This window comes from Dermacentor silvarum, chromosome 11 (genome assembly GCF_013339745.2).
Source record: "Dermacentor silvarum isolate Dsil-2018 chromosome 11, BIME_Dsil_1.4, whole genome shotgun sequence".
NCBI lineage: Eukaryota > Metazoa > Arthropoda > Arachnida > Ixodida > Ixodidae > Dermacentor > Dermacentor silvarum.
In genome coordinates, this window is record NC_051164.1 from 135,777 (window position 1) to 151,019 (window position 15,243).

The 15,243-nt window shown below is 48.8% G+C and overlaps 1 protein-coding gene across 2 annotated transcripts; it reads right to left on the reverse strand.

Moving 5' to 3' along the window:
- Positions 1–602: 602 nt before the first annotated feature.
- On the reverse strand, positions 603–15,243 carry LOC119433839 (F-box only protein 39). 2 transcript variants are annotated; one of them, XM_037701105.2, is made up of 5 exons: positions 14,525–15,243; positions 11,538–11,808; positions 6,167–6,940; positions 4,402–4,587; positions 603–1,857 (listed from the first exon to the last, which is right to left on the reverse strand). In XM_037701105.2, the coding sequence occupies exons 2-5, from the start codon at positions 11,772–11,774 to the stop codon at positions 1,438–1,440; spliced, it is 1,617 nt and encodes a 538-aa protein (XP_037557033.1). In that variant the 5' UTR covers positions 11,775–11,808; positions 14,525–15,243; the 3' UTR covers positions 603–1,437. The 2 variants fall into 2 exon arrangements, with proteins under 2 accessions (XP_037557033.1, XP_037557031.1); XM_037701103.2 differs by having other exon boundaries at positions 11,538–11,875; positions 14,525–15,242.

Here is a 15,243-nt window from a genome sequence, read left to right on the forward strand (position 1 = left end):
GCAAGGAGACCACGTCCATGCCGACTACCGTTCGTATGCGTAAATTCCAGTTTGTTTGTGTGCGTTTCTTTTTCTTTCTTTCCAGCACTTCAGCAGCGTTTCTACCATCACCCTTTCAGACGAAGGTGTATCATATAACAGCAACAGCAGCATACAAAAAACTTCACAATTCACGAATGGTATGTCCATCATGTTGAATCAGATCGATGCACAAAAGCTGACAATTTGTACCATTTGGCAATAACGTGAGAGCTCTGTCATACGAAAACTCGATAGGCATGTTCATTAAACAAGATGCGAGGTACACGTATGTCACTTGTAAGTGAAGCAGGTCCACTAGGGGACTCCCATTCTTCTCCCGACGTCGTTCGCCATGTTGAAGGTCCGCAAATGTCAGGCTAAAAGTCGCACGTCAGCACTCCACGGTATCCATGACCTGATTTTTGCCGAGAACAGAGCTCTCACAAGCGAGAAAAGGATATATATAAATGTAGGGTAGAATTTGCCTATTGTTTCAAGACCTTTCGCTGCTTGGTATCCGTGACGTCACACATACGTAATAACGCTGTTTCCGCGCAAAATTCAAGGAAAGGGAGGTTTGCTTTATTTCTTTCCTCTATAGTAATTATACTATTTAATGCCATACAGCATTATACGCATCATTCAAGGGCGTTCCTTGGCATTGTGAGTTATCAGCGAAAACAGATGAGAGGGGGAGACGCGTGGAAGTGAAGATGGAAATAGGTCAAGGGATGAGGGGAAAATACGTCAAACGATGAGGAAAAGGTACGCGCAGATGACCGAGTCAGCGTCGCGTGACAGCGCAGTATCACACCCGGTATCACCCTTATCGCTCGCTGGGCCACGTCAGTCGCGTCACCGAATGCATAAGAAGGCTGTCATGTCCGAAGATGAAGCAGCCGCTGCGGCGGAGAGACGGAGTCACCAGGCCGAAGCAGTGCGACAACGTCGGGCTCCCGAACCATCCGAGATATGCGCGCCGCTCGCTTGGAAGTAGGGCATCGAACATGCGTCGTTAGGAGAACGGCAGGAGAATTCGAAGCGCTTCGTCGGGCTAATTGGCAAAGGTTGAGAGGGAACGGCGTCGACGCAAAAACCCCGGCACGAAGCTAAAATTGAAAGACAAGCGATGATCTTTCACAATGTGCATCTTCCAGAAAGAAACCATTCGCTGGACCGTGTAAAGCGACATCGGTCACGGCTGCAGTGTACGTGGCAGATTATGGCTCTCAAAACTTACTATTGCTCATAAACGTTACTCTAAAATACAGGGTAAAATCATCCGCATTAAATGTCTGGTGGGAGATCATCGATTGATAGAATGCCCAAAATGCTATCGAATCACATATCGCTTTCAGGTGATAACACGAAGAGTCCACGTATTATTTTTCTGTCATCGTGCCCTAGAAGCCAGCTTCAGATGGGCGAAAACGAACCGCTGGATGAGAACGAGAGCCTGTGTTCGGCAGCAGGGAACCGAAAGTCGCTCATCGACGACTGCGGGGACACCGGAAAGAAATCTCTGCTGCCGGACTCGTGCAGCACGATGGTCTTGAACTGCTTGTCCGTCAGGGGCGCCCAGGCAAAGCCGAGAATCTGCGACACTTCCTGGCAGACCGCGTCGTACGACTGCGCCGTGTGTCGAAGCCAGGCGTAGAACTCTTCGCTCCACTCCGGGTTGCGAGGCCAGTCGCACTTCTTGATGACGGCGTTTCCGCGCACGACGAACCGCCTCAGCGAGCGGCCATGGTAGGCCAGCAGGAGCACGGTGGCCGTTGAAATGCGTTCCCGAATAACGAGCGTTTCCAGTCGTCGGCACGACCGGCACAGCAAGACCTGCAACGACAGTTGAAAGCGACGCGCAAGAGATCGTCAGTTAGTCAATCAATCAATCAATCAATCAGCACAGCGCGTGACTCTTTTCGCTAGCTTTACAATGAAAGATGGTGCCACCGTTCTGTTCCAGCAAATCATCTTTCTGGAGTTTTGCGGGCCAAAACCAGTTCTGATTATGAGGCACGTGGTAGTGGAGGGCTCCGGATTAATTTTGACCACCTGGGGTTCTTTAACGTGCACTACAACGCAAGCACACGGGCGTTTGTGCATTTTGCCTCCATCGAAATGCGGCTTACAATTTTTCTCTGACATTGACGAAGGCGAAGCGTACTTGTGATTTACACTGGTAGAAAGGATCTTTTCTGCAATTTGTGGGGATGCGCGACTCTTACGCGTCCCCTGCAGTTGTTTTCCCCGCATAGCTCCCGTCTCCTGTAGTCCGGCTTCGCCACGTCACTTTACGGCAGCGGCGGTCGGTGTGTTTGCGGCGTATTGCGAGAGATGGCGCGGGTGTTGCGCTGCTAACGCCACCTAACGGTTTACTTGGGCACAAAAGGGATAAAGCGTTGGGTCTTTGGCGCTGCATGGGGTCGGCGAGCAGCGCGGACGCTTCGCGCGTGCGCCGAGACGCTCTCTGCGAGACCGTTTTGCGAGGCCTTGGAGCGGGGCACCGGAATGGACGACCACGGATCGTTCGAACGCGCCACCGTTCGCGTGACTGTTTCTTTGGTTTCTTATTTATTTGGTTGTTTGCACTACTGTGTTGTCGTTCTTTTGTCCCAAGAGCACGTTTGGAGAGCCCAAAATTTATGCGACTATTTTACATTTCAGTGTGTTCTTTGTGATCTGTTGTGAGCTGTCATTAATGCGTTTATGTGACCTGACTTCAAGTTAAATATTCTTTTTCGTTCTTGTTACCTTGTAATATGCGGGCTTGTTTCATTTTTAATCGTATCGTGGTGATGTATGGGGTCTAATGGCGCGAGGGCCAGGTCTGGCCAAAAGGTCTGGCCGCCGAGAGCTTGACAGAGGCGCGGCGCGTTGCTCCACACCAGAGATCTCGGAGGCCCGTGCCTGGTTGCGTCCGAGAAGCCAAGCGTCCGTCACATGTCAGGGCGGTGCAACAAGGATAACATATATTATGAGGCAAGAAGGCGATCGCGTTACTAACTTTACAGCCGCGGGACCGGCCTTCATTGTGTTACCGGTCCCGCGGCTATTTTTTTTTCCACGTGCTTCTAGTTTATATATATATATATATATATATATATATATATATATATATATATGATGAAGCACGCGGTTTCAGGTACGCATAGACGCTTCCGACATATCGGCGGTTGCCTGCAAAATGCACATCACTGGAGCAGACTTCTCCTTACTAAAACTGCTGGCTGTCAAGGTGCCCACTATGATGTGTGCGGATACTAAATGCAAAAAATAATCGGAGTAACTTCAAGCCACGGCAAACAACATTACCTTGGTTCTGTGCAGCTACGTGGTATTTTCATATTTTTAATGTTTCGCCCAAGTTACGTGAAACACCCTGTATAAGACGTCGATTGTAAAAAAAAAAAAATGGAGAAACGTATTAATGCACGCGTATTGTCACCTTCACTTTCTGCCTGGTGCGCCATGCTAGACTGCTTAACACAACCAAATCGTCCAAATCTTCACATTACTCATTTGTCGAACTTTTTGTAGTTGCCATCGTTATACCAGTATTAATCATTGTCATTGCGCCTCCCTAGCTCAATCGTCTTGAAAATATGGTTTTTCATGGTTTTTTTCATGAATACATTTAAAAATAGCATGCTTCTATTTTAACTACTCGTACGGAAGCCGAAATTGGTCGGCGCTCTCACTATTTCTTTCATTCAACATGCTTCCTCCCGACCGGACGAGATGTCCTCAAATCATCGATTCCATTTGGGCTCAAACTATAAGCTTCCTTCATGTGCCGAGACAAAATCTTTCCAGTACAATTATTCCACATCACCAAGCTTTAATATTAAAGAAAAGCCAGTGACACGTCTTCTAGGCTGCAGCGAATTTTCCTACGACGCATGAAATGTGAGTATCAGTTATACGTGCCTGGCAAGCTCCTGGTTCTTGCTGACAAACTGCATCAATACCACGCATTGATGCAGCGGATGAGGGTGACGACGTTGAGGTTCATGTTTAACTAAATGAATTAAATTGTGAGATTATACGTGCCAAAACTACGATCTGATTATGATGTGCGCCGTAGCGGTGGATTCAGGATAAATTTTGACCACGTGGGTTTCTTTAACCTGCACCCAATGTACGGTACACAATCGTTCTCGCGATTCTCCCCCATCGGAATGCGGCCGTCGCGGCCGGAATCGAACCCACGACCTCGAGTTCATTAGCGCAACGCCATAGCCACTGGCTACCACGGCAAGTGAGGTTCGATTAATCCGTTCAAGCGTGTTTAGCGAGAAGACTAAATCGAAGCTTGTTACAGAAAAGGAGCCAGTTCGATCCCATGTTTCCAAAAATGAACACCATTGGCCGGCTTACCAGCGCGGAGTCTGGTCTATCCACGAAGCGCTTGGCCATGTGGAATCTGGGCAACCCAAGAAATGCGTAGGTCTTCAGGTCCTCGGGATAATACGTGGCTGCCGTCAGGGCAGACTCTGGCCCCACTTGGTTGTAAGCCGTCTTGTAGATTATCGAGTGCACCGGCGCACACTCTTGCCATATTATCTGCGTGGCAATGAAAACAATGCGTATCGTAGTGAGATAAGAATCGGGAAACCAGACTTTGCATAGCGTAAACGCTCCGTTGGCAAAAGAGCATTTGAGCACGATGCAATATTATTTCGGAATACATGAGAAAGCTCGCGGGGAGAGTACCGCGAAACTGACAGCCAAGCTAGCTGACTCTTCTCAAGACGTAGTCAGCGTAAGCTCGATAAATGAACGAGGCCGCCGCACCCAACAATTCCTCAAACCTACAGCTCCCAATACAGTCTCAGCAGTGCTTAGCCAGCGGTGCTATAAATAAAGGCTCCACTGAGTCATTGATTTCCTTCATTCAATCACCGCGAATAGCAGTCCGAAATTCAGCAGAAGTATGCAGACTATACGAGCATAGTCAGCCGTCCGTACTTTTTAAATACGTACGAGTGGCTGCTCAAACCTTCAACTCTCCAATCTGCGAGAAACTCGAGCAATCTTTAAAACGTACTCCGGACGAACATGTTCAGCCCATTTCCTCCCTCATAACATGCTGTTCCCCTTTTATTGCGATAGCAATTATATGGACACTTAAACCGGATTTCTGCCGTCGGCGTCGTCGTCGCCGTCGTCGTCGCCGTGAGGTTCCCTATAGATAAAATCTTCGCCGCGTGCCGTATGCCCGAGCGGAAGCGTGCGGGGACGCGCGCTATCACGGAGAGCGAACGCACTCAATCTCCCACGCGCAAGCAAGGAAGCGGGAAGCCAGCGCCGGAGGGAGGGGGGTGGGGGGCGCACTTCCACTCTGCCAACAACCGCGCTCGTCGCTCGCTCGCACCGTCTCTTATCTCCACACGGCTCTGACCTTTATGCGCCGCGTGCATTCGCCGCTCGGTTTCCGTTGAAGCGATAGACCGCACGTACCTTCGCCGCTGCGGCGTATCCGCTTGCTGCCAGAGTTTTGACGGTCGTTGTCTGCAGTCATTCAGTGTGATCTATTCATGTTTGTTTGTGCGCGCTCACACCACGCTTGTTCATTCAGTTAGTAATAGTCGGGCCACATTTTTCAACGCACGCTACACATGCAATGCTGCCCGGATCGGCAGTGCAGCGCTACAGGTGTGTCCCTTCGCACGCGCTGCCCACGGGAAGCGCTTCTCATCAACACCACCGTTTCACACGCGCCTTCTTGTGGTCATCGAGTCTCTCTTCATGTCGGTCTACTTACGCCGCAGCACACCTGCTTACTTAATCAGCTCATGTTTGCTACAATTCATATTGCTACCAAAGCCGCTCACCTTACTTCGTATGACATTGCTGTGTTGCTATCGCATTCATTGCTTCGCCCTTAGGGCGAAACTGTGACTTTTTTTTTCTCTTTCTTTCTTTTAACCGCTCAAAGCTAAGTTGCTTCTCGATTACCGCGAACCCACCGGCGCCAAATTCATTTTCATTTATAGGCTATTGTGCATTGTTCTGCACATAGCGGGAAATCCCCCCGGCTACGAGTGGCGCGCCTCTGACGTGACGAGCCTTGACACGGCTACACAGGTGATTACTGTTCCGAACGGAGAAACGAACTGCTGCTCAGAGCAAAAGACCTCACCTCTTTGGCTACAGTGCCTTCGACGGAGAGATGTACCCTGAGCCTGGGCGCCGCCCTCCGGCACTCCCTCCATACCCGGGGCGACACACGGAGCCCTAACTCCGTGTACGTGGTCTGAATCAGGTGCAGGTCCCGCAGAGACGTGTAGCTGAGCAGCGTCGCCAGGTCGTCGTCCAGGTGCTGCGGCGAGATGTACAGCGCGGTCAGGTTGAGGAACACTCCGGCGTGCAGGAACGGGTACGGCTCCTTGGAACAGTTGATGAGCCGCAGGGTCCGCAGCGTCGTCATGCACGTCTCGGCCACGTCGTCGAGGAGGAACTTGGCCTCGTGTGGCTCCAGGAGCAAGTCGGTCAGGGCCAGGTGACGCAGACCCGTGAAGCAGCACATGAGACGCTTGAGCGACTCGAGCAGCTTGCCTCCGGTGCCGAAGACGCTGTCCTGGTGCCTCTGGCCGTCCGAGTTGTTGCCGAGCAGGTGGCAGCCGAAGGTGAACTCGAATCGCCGCAGGTGTCCCAGCGCGTTGTTTCGCTCGCCGAAGTAGGCCATGATGACCATGAACTCGTACAGGTTGAAGAAGTTGGACATGGCGGGAATGAGCAGGTGCCGGATGTGGCGGCCGATCTTGTGGACGCAGATCTGCGTCCGGTAGTGGTCAAGCAGGTGCTGGTAGCCCATGTAGTAGTTGAACTTGCGCCGCGTCATGGTCCGGTCGTCAAGCACGAACACGGACCAGACCCGGGGCGAGTAGAAGACTCGGTACCAGTTCCGGCACACCTGCACATTTGGGAGCCAGGCACATGAGTGGCGTTGGGTGCCTCCTGATACCGTCAATGCATTTTGAAAAATGCACTGATTGGCCAGCGCGCTTAGCCACTAAATTCGGTGAACTTGCGTGTTGACCACGTCGGAACGCATCGTGTATTACATTGAGATCTTCCCGTGCGTGTTTTACTTTATATTGAACTTCATTCCACTTTTTTTTTAAATTATTATCCATATGATGTCAGCCTCCCTTCACTCCCTTGCCAAATAGAACATTTACTGAATACATAGTTTTACAGAGTATCCGTTCTCATTGTAATGTTATCAAGTATTCCTTATGCTTCCTTTTAATTTCAATAACAATGCTGAGCTCCGCGTTCTTTGAAACTCATCACAAGATGTCGCCGCCAGCACTGACGTTCTCATCGACGTCTCCGGTAACTGCAATGGTATTACGTATAAGGTTAAAGAGCCCCTAAACCACCCAGAGGTGGAAATTTAGCTGTGGCGTTGCAGTTGTGCACGAGTCTACAACGAACACGTGGTCGAGAGAATTTTTCGAAATGGTGCCGTAATAGCGTAGTTACACGCGTTTGATGATCGAAACACGGCCCTCGCTCGTTTCGCTCTTTCCTTCGATACTGTCCTCGTCAGCTGGTCTCTCCTCCTCGCCGAGTGCTCCTCCAGGGGCGTAGCCAGGGGGTGAGGGGGGCTGATGGGGCTTCAGCCCTCCACCCCTCCCGAAATTTTTTTGTGCGGGCATGCACCGCCGACCAAAATAACCACCGGCACAAGGAATCATTCTGTATTTTGTCTACGTCTTTTTCACGCTCTAAAACACATTTCGGAACGAACATTGCGAAGTCAGGCTGGATATCGTGGCAATACCATTGCACCTGGAGTCACATTCAAACACATTCACAAACATTCAAGGGCTTTTCGATAGCGAGCGGGCGCGTTGCGGCATCTCGCAGCGGTCGCGGAATCTACGGAGCGCATGGATTTTAATTCCGAAATTTTATGGGTATAAAGTTGTCAAACTTTTGACGCGACTAGTGCACTGACATTTTCAAGGGCGTACTTAAAGATTTTAAATTCTGGAACTTTATGGGTTTAATGTTCTTATAAACTTGGGCCAACAGCCGTTGCAGAAATGTAAGCACGTGCTCGCAATCTTTCACACACACGAAAATACTAAATATCACCGTGACTGTCAGCTGGCAGCTGACTGACAGCTTCCTGAATATGTTCTCCAAACATTTTCAGGAAGCGCACCCAATGTGATCGATCAGCTGGACCAGGGCAGGCAAAGTAAAATAAGGAAAACAGAAGAAAGTTAACGGCCTATTATTGAGGCAGTTGTTTTTTGCGGGCTACAAGGTCTGGCTCTCCGTGGCCATAGAGACAGTGGTCCTACCGATTTAAGCAAAGCCCCCGCTGTAAATACTGGTATTTTCAGAGCGCTTCTTCGCATGCGAGCTGATTGTGGAGATACATATCTGAAGAACCATTTGGAAAGTTGCCCCAGTAATGCCTCGTATTTAAGCCAAGATGTACAAAACCAAATTGTAGAAATTTGTGGTGAAATTATCAAAGAAAGCCTATAGATTCAAAAGTAAACGCTTCAGGCTGCCTCTCTATACTTGCTGACTAAACGACAGATATTGCTGGAATCGAACAGCTTACTGTTTGTGCAAGGTACCTAAACAAGGATGCCAACGATATCGAAGGAGTGTTTTTAGGTTTGAGAACCGGAATAGATGCCCTCTCTCATTGCGACTGCAGGTTCTATGTGATTAAAGGGAAGCCGAGACATCCACCCAAATGTAGCAATTGCTACAATGGAAACCCAACCAAGTTCCTCGAAAGAAAGCCTCGCAGTTCAAGAAAAATTCGTCCTGGTCCGGGACTCAAACCCGCGACCAGGACGAATTTTTCTTCAACTGCGAGGCTTTCTTTCGAGGAACCCGGTTGGGTTTCCATTGTAGCAATTGCTACATTTGGGTGGATGTCTCAGTTTCCCTTTAATTACTTATCTCCACCTAGCGGATTTCCGCTTAACTATTACGTCATACACTTGCCTTTGCTTCGAGTTGTCGACAAATTCGACTTCGCCCTGCCATATGCTAGCCGCCTGGTTAGCTCAGATGGTAGAGCGGCTGCCCCGGGTTCGAGTCCCGGACCAGGACGAATTTTTCTTCAACTGCGAGGCTTTCTTTCGAGGAACCCGGTTGGGTTTCCATTGTATCAAATTGCTACATTTGGGTGGATGTCTCAGTTTCCCTTTAATTACTTATCTCCACCTAGCGGATTTCCGCTGAACTATTACGTCATACAGGTTCTATGTGAATGTGTACCAACTGCTGCAGATTCTAGTCACCCTTCCAGTGGCCACTGCCAGCGCAGAGAGAATATTTTTTAACATGATATTACAAAAAAAAAAAAATACTTGCGCTCTACAATGTCTGAGGAACGCATGGTTAGGCTGGCGCTTCTATACACCCACAGAGACGTCGGCGTCAACGTGTCCGAAGTCATTGACCACTTCACTAAACTTCCCCGCCGAGTGAAGTTCGTCCTTTAGATAGCGAAGCAGCAAAAATCAATGCAAGTAAAAAGCTCTGTTCCTTCAGGTCCATAAACTCGTAATTATAAAAACGTATGGCTGTTCATTAGCTTTTAAAACTGCAGGAATTTTCGCCGTTCATTTTAATAGTTAGCATCATGATCAAAATTATCATGCGAATACAAAAATTACGAGGACATCAATAACCAATTTTGACCGACCTTGCTTATTTAAAGCCCAGCCCACGCGGCGTTTCCCAACAAACACACTCGGATATTGGGTAGTTGAACTTGCTACTTCATCTGTGGCTTTCGTTTGGCCTTTTCTTTCCTTTTTAGCTACCTGCTATTACTTCTTTTTTGAACCGAAACATACCCTTCTTTAATTTTGTATGCAGAATATTTGTTGCCGCTCTGCAGGCAGTTAAATTACACATTTTCGTACTGATTTCGGCATTATTCTGGTATTATTCTGCCCATATGGTGCGGTCGCGACCGCCGCATGGCCCAAGTACATATCACGATTTCTGCGATCATAGTTTTGTTCGTGCCTGGATCATCTGTCTTTCTATATATGTCTTGTTTGACGCATTATATAGCAGTGACGTTTGCTTAAGTACGTAGATTTATTGGAGACTTATACGAATATTTAAATATCTTCTTGTGAGGCGTTGTATATACAAGTAGTGAACTTTGTTTCCAGTTGCACTTTTTTGCACTTTATCAAGTTGTATATTCGCATTTGTATATTCCATTCTATCTTCGCATTTCTAATGTATATTTTGCGGAACTCCTGCTTTTTATATGTACTCATTGTTGCGGCTGTAATCTCGGTGTAATTATAATACACCACCGGTAACAGATGCTCCTGCGCAATCTAGAGCAACGAATGACTGCGTCACTGAGGTTTTTCCCTGGCCATTGCATATGTACAAAAATGTAAACAAGGTTCTTGAATGACAAAGATTGATCAAAATATTTGTCCTCAACTTGCTCATTTCATGGCCTTTACGTTTCTCATATCTGCTGCACGCACTGCTTTGCTGGTTTCGAGGTGATGTAGTTCTAAAGTCCGTGTGATATTTTCTTTACTTATTAAATAGACAAAAAAAAAAAAAACGCGGAAGAATTGATATCAGTTATTCCTGCCACAATTTTTGGGACATACGAATATATTCTTTTATGAAAAAATACATATTTTACTTGACAGTGCGTAGCGTTCAATAATTCGTTTGCAGCATCTAACATACAACGGCATTGGCAATACAGTTATTATTCATGTATTTGATCCTTCGACAAATTCTATGAGGAGGAGGCCGCGCTGCAAATGAGTCCCGGTCTCATCGTCTCTACGTACGGCAAGAAAATCTCGCCGTTCGCGAGCAAAACCGCTGTCGAACGGCGGCCCGCGAATGGCAAACGGCGTGCGGCGAGTTACCGTGCCGGTAACGTGGACGGGCCTTAGCCGCGACCACGGCTGCGACTCAGCACTTCTCGGCTATCCGCTGTTGCTTCCGTGCCGGCCCGTGCTCATGCGAAGCGTGCCGCTTGTGTTGCACTCTGTTCGCGCAGCTGATCAGACCGCTAAGCACGACTGTGTTGGAAGGCGAGCGATTTGGCACTTGCGTTGCGAGCTGTAATTACCGATTCGCAAGCGCGCACAAGCGAGCAACACGGCGAGAGAGAGAGAGAGAGAGAGAAAGCACTTTAGCGCGCGTACCTGCTAGGGAGCGCGCGTACCTGCTAGCAGACTAACCGGAAGTCGTAGGCTCTTGCTCGACCAATCGACATCGTAGACCCGGTTGACATCACCAGATGCACCCTGGTGACATCGTGACGACCACTGGGGATACCGGAAAGACCAGGAAAGGAGGATGGCATTTTTTTTTTTTTTTTAGGCGCGCCCGCGGCGCGTAGCGCTGCAGCGTTTGGTATCGTTGATCGTGACGGCATTCTGAATTCAATGCGCGTGTTTACTTTAAATGTTCAAAAAATATCCGAGGTGGTTTAGGGGCCCTTTAACCGTAGCGGCACTGCCTCCCACCTGCGACATGGCATACCGGTCGGCGATCGGCACCATGCTGTAGACGGTCTCCAGGAGGACGTCCGGTAGTGAAGCCCAAGGTCCCTGCTCAAAGTCCGGGGCCTCGCTGTCGACCAGCGCCCGAGGCCAGAAGCCGATGAACGCCCGCGGGTCTTCGCTCTCGGCGTCGTCGTCGTCGTCGTCATGCGGTCGTGGAGACCGGTCCCGCAGGTACTCGCCCTCAACGGCGTACTCCATGGCGACCTTTCGCCAAGCTCAACGCCTAGCGCATCTGTGGTGGACAACGTACGCCTGGTCAGGTGCTTATCCGGAATTTCTGGATAGGATGGGATGTGATCCTGGGGGATGGTTGATAAATGGTAAGGCTTCAACGTCCCAAGAAAACACAGAGGCTATGACAGACGCCGTCGTTGAAGGCTCCGTATCAATTTTGACCATCACAAAATTTATTTCAAGAAGCCCTGCAACACCTTCTGTTAAAAACTGCCTTTCAGTGAATATACTATTTCTGCATTCTTTTTAAAGGAAGCTTTTGGCTCGGGACCATATTGCAACTCTAATGGCGCCTATTCAAATACACGTAAAAAGCAAAAAAAAAAAATTATGAGACAGCCCCTGGACCACTTTGAAAAACAATTGTTGCATTTGAAAGTGAAAGGTAAATTATAGTGACTGTAGGAAGCAACATTTTGATCTAGGGCCTCAAATTTCCGACGAAAGTTTTCGAAAATTGGCAAGTTACAAAATTGAAACACCAAGCCCCGGAACCATTACACCTTTCCACACACCCCGGAGCACCTCGTACCTATTGTATACCCACAGCGCTGTGTTTCATTATGGTCGCATTTCTCTTGCCATTTGCTATTGTTCTTTCTTGTGTTCCCAGATTTCTATCTTCTTCATTTATTCACCAAGGTATTTGTATTCTCTTACCTGAGGTATTTCCTGGCCCCGTATTAACGCTGTCTGTTCACTGTTCTAATTGAACACCACAAAACCAGATTTTCTAACGCTAAATTTAAATCCTAAATCTCACATTCTTCTCCACAGATATCAGCCAGACGTTGCATATCACTTTGCTTGTTAGCAAGCACCACAACGTCGTCCGCATAAAATAGACCTGGAAGTTGCTGCTCAACTATTGTGCCGGCTTGTTTGTAGGAGAGGCTAAACCCGATTTTGATTCCTTCTAGCGCCCTTTCCGTCCTTACCATGTACATCATAAACAGCAGCGGGGATAAAGGGCACCCCTGTCGCAGTCCCTTGCTGATGATCCTCGCTTCTCATCCCTTCCCATTTAATGCAAACTCTATTTTCTCAGTAAATCTCCTTCAAAAGCTGCCTACAGTCGTTGCCAATACCTTCCTCTTCCGGAATATCCCACAAAATGTTGCGGTCTACGTTGTCATACGCTCCGGCAATGTCTAAAAAAGCCACATACAGCAGTCTCCTTTCTTCTCTGGGTATTTCAATCAGGACCGTAGTCAGGGGGGAGGGGTGGTCACGCGGGCACGGCGGCTGTTCGGACGACGAAACGGCCGGGATGGTAGCGAAGTCGTGGTAGTAGCAGTATTTTATTGCCCATATCTCTCTTCGTACAAAGCCACTCAAGAACATTTCATTGGAGAATATTGGCGAGGGTATCCACGGTGTTGCAGGGTACCTTTAAGAGCCGCACAGGAGCTGCATAAGACTACAACGGTGTACCTTTTTTCGGTTCCGGGCAGTCTTCAAGTAAAGTCGAAGCCTGCAGGTTACTCCACCGCCAAATTTGTACTTTAGGAAGTATAGAGCATAAAATCCTGCTAACATCCAACTACATCAGTTGACAGGAGCATGAGGGAGCAGCGAATGTAATAAGATTAATGTAATAAGGCCTGCTGCAAAATATCGCTTATAACGAACTTCAATACAAGAAATGTGATTACAGGTCTAAGTGGGCTAATTTAGACCTGTAATCACATTTCTTGTATTGAAGTTCGTTATAAGCGATATACCTCTCCTCGTATGCCCCCCCCCCCCCCCCCCCCCCCCCCCCCCCCCCCCCTCCCCGGTCCTCCCTTTTCGTAATAAAAGAATTCATTCATTCATTCATTACAGGTTTACCGGCAACACTATGCGCTTAGTGGAGTTACGCATTCACATGATTAAAAAATAAGCATGTTCAGAAAGAATAGCGCACACATTAGCGCAGTTGTTTCTAGCGAGATTCACGACGTAGTACCGGGACAGCAAAAATGATGGGGTTCTTGCTTCAAAAGAGCAAACGAATTTTTCATTCAGTCAACATGCGCGTAACCCAAGTTCGACCACCTGGGCTAACGGCCAACTCTGTAAACACTGCTAGAAGTTGACGGTCTGGAAACTATGTTACTGCCACCACCGCTGCTGCAACTTTCGTGCTCATAAACTCGCAGGTTTGCTGGTCCAGTGAACGGTTACAATTTGTTTTACTCGAAGACTTGACGCAATCAAAATCGGCATACGCAATCAAAATCGGCATACAAAAAATTCCAAAAGTAGCGGCTTATTTGCGTCAGGACCTCTGCTCTTATCAAGTGAACTGCAGTACATCGTGTCCACATTGCGTTAAAACTAGTTCAGACCAACTCTCATCAACCTGCACACACAGCTCGGAATAATTGAATCGCGAGTCGAATATTCTATAGCCCAAGACGTGCCGACTACACTCGACCGGAAAAGAAACAAGCACCCGCTTCTTATGCGCAGCGGAGCCCGGCAACTGTCACGAGGCAAGCAAGCTGCATGCGCCGCGCGTGTGCGCACACAGACAGCTGACTACAGCCGTCGCTTCACGGCTCGCAGACGACACACGATGCCCGTATACCTGCGCAAAGAAACCTCGGACACAACGTACAGCGTCGAAGTAATTAACACACCACATTTCAGAACCGCCACTGACACATGCAGGTAGACGCTCGGGCATCACCGGTTTCCAGAGCTGTGGATGGAGGAAAGTTTCTCACCTCAGGACAAACGCAGCAGCTGCAGAAGTCGACCGAGAGCCAGCGGAAGTCGCCATGATCACGACGTCCCCTCCCTTCTTCGCACACCGGCGGCCTTCCGAAGTGAAGGCTAGCTCGTGCACCGGCGGCGAGGAGGAAAGGACGCAGGTCTCGCCCCAAGACCTGGGCCGGGCCGCGCCGGCGAGCCTTGGTTCCCCGAGGTGCCCAAAATAACCGCGGCAAGCCGCGTATTCTTTTGTGCCCGTTTTATGTCTGTTTCTGCCACGCGTCCTTCCCTCCACACTCACCTTCTCCACTCCACCCTACCCGGGCATAGCGAGGCGCAGTTGTGCGAGCAAGGTGCCAAGCGGCACAGCAACAGAGTGCGCCCATCGACACTTTGGGCCCTGGAAGATTGCGCATGCACGGCTGCGCTTTGCTTTACCCTTCCCCATCACAGCAACAGCGAAGTACGGTCCACTTCCTGCTCTTGCAAAATCGCGCCTGAGGAATTCACGGACACAATGGGATGCATGGCCAAAGTGAAAGACCTGTAGAAGCTTCAAGAACACAGACTTAAAATAAGCATGTTTTCAGAGCATGCAGTTTCTAAACCGAAGGTCAGAGTCAGCCATTGGGCTGTACACATTACAATCTTAAAAGTTTCGAAGTCAGTGCAAACTAGACTAGACCTGGGCTGGTATTTTGTAGCGATGCGTTATGCTTTATTCTATACTAGT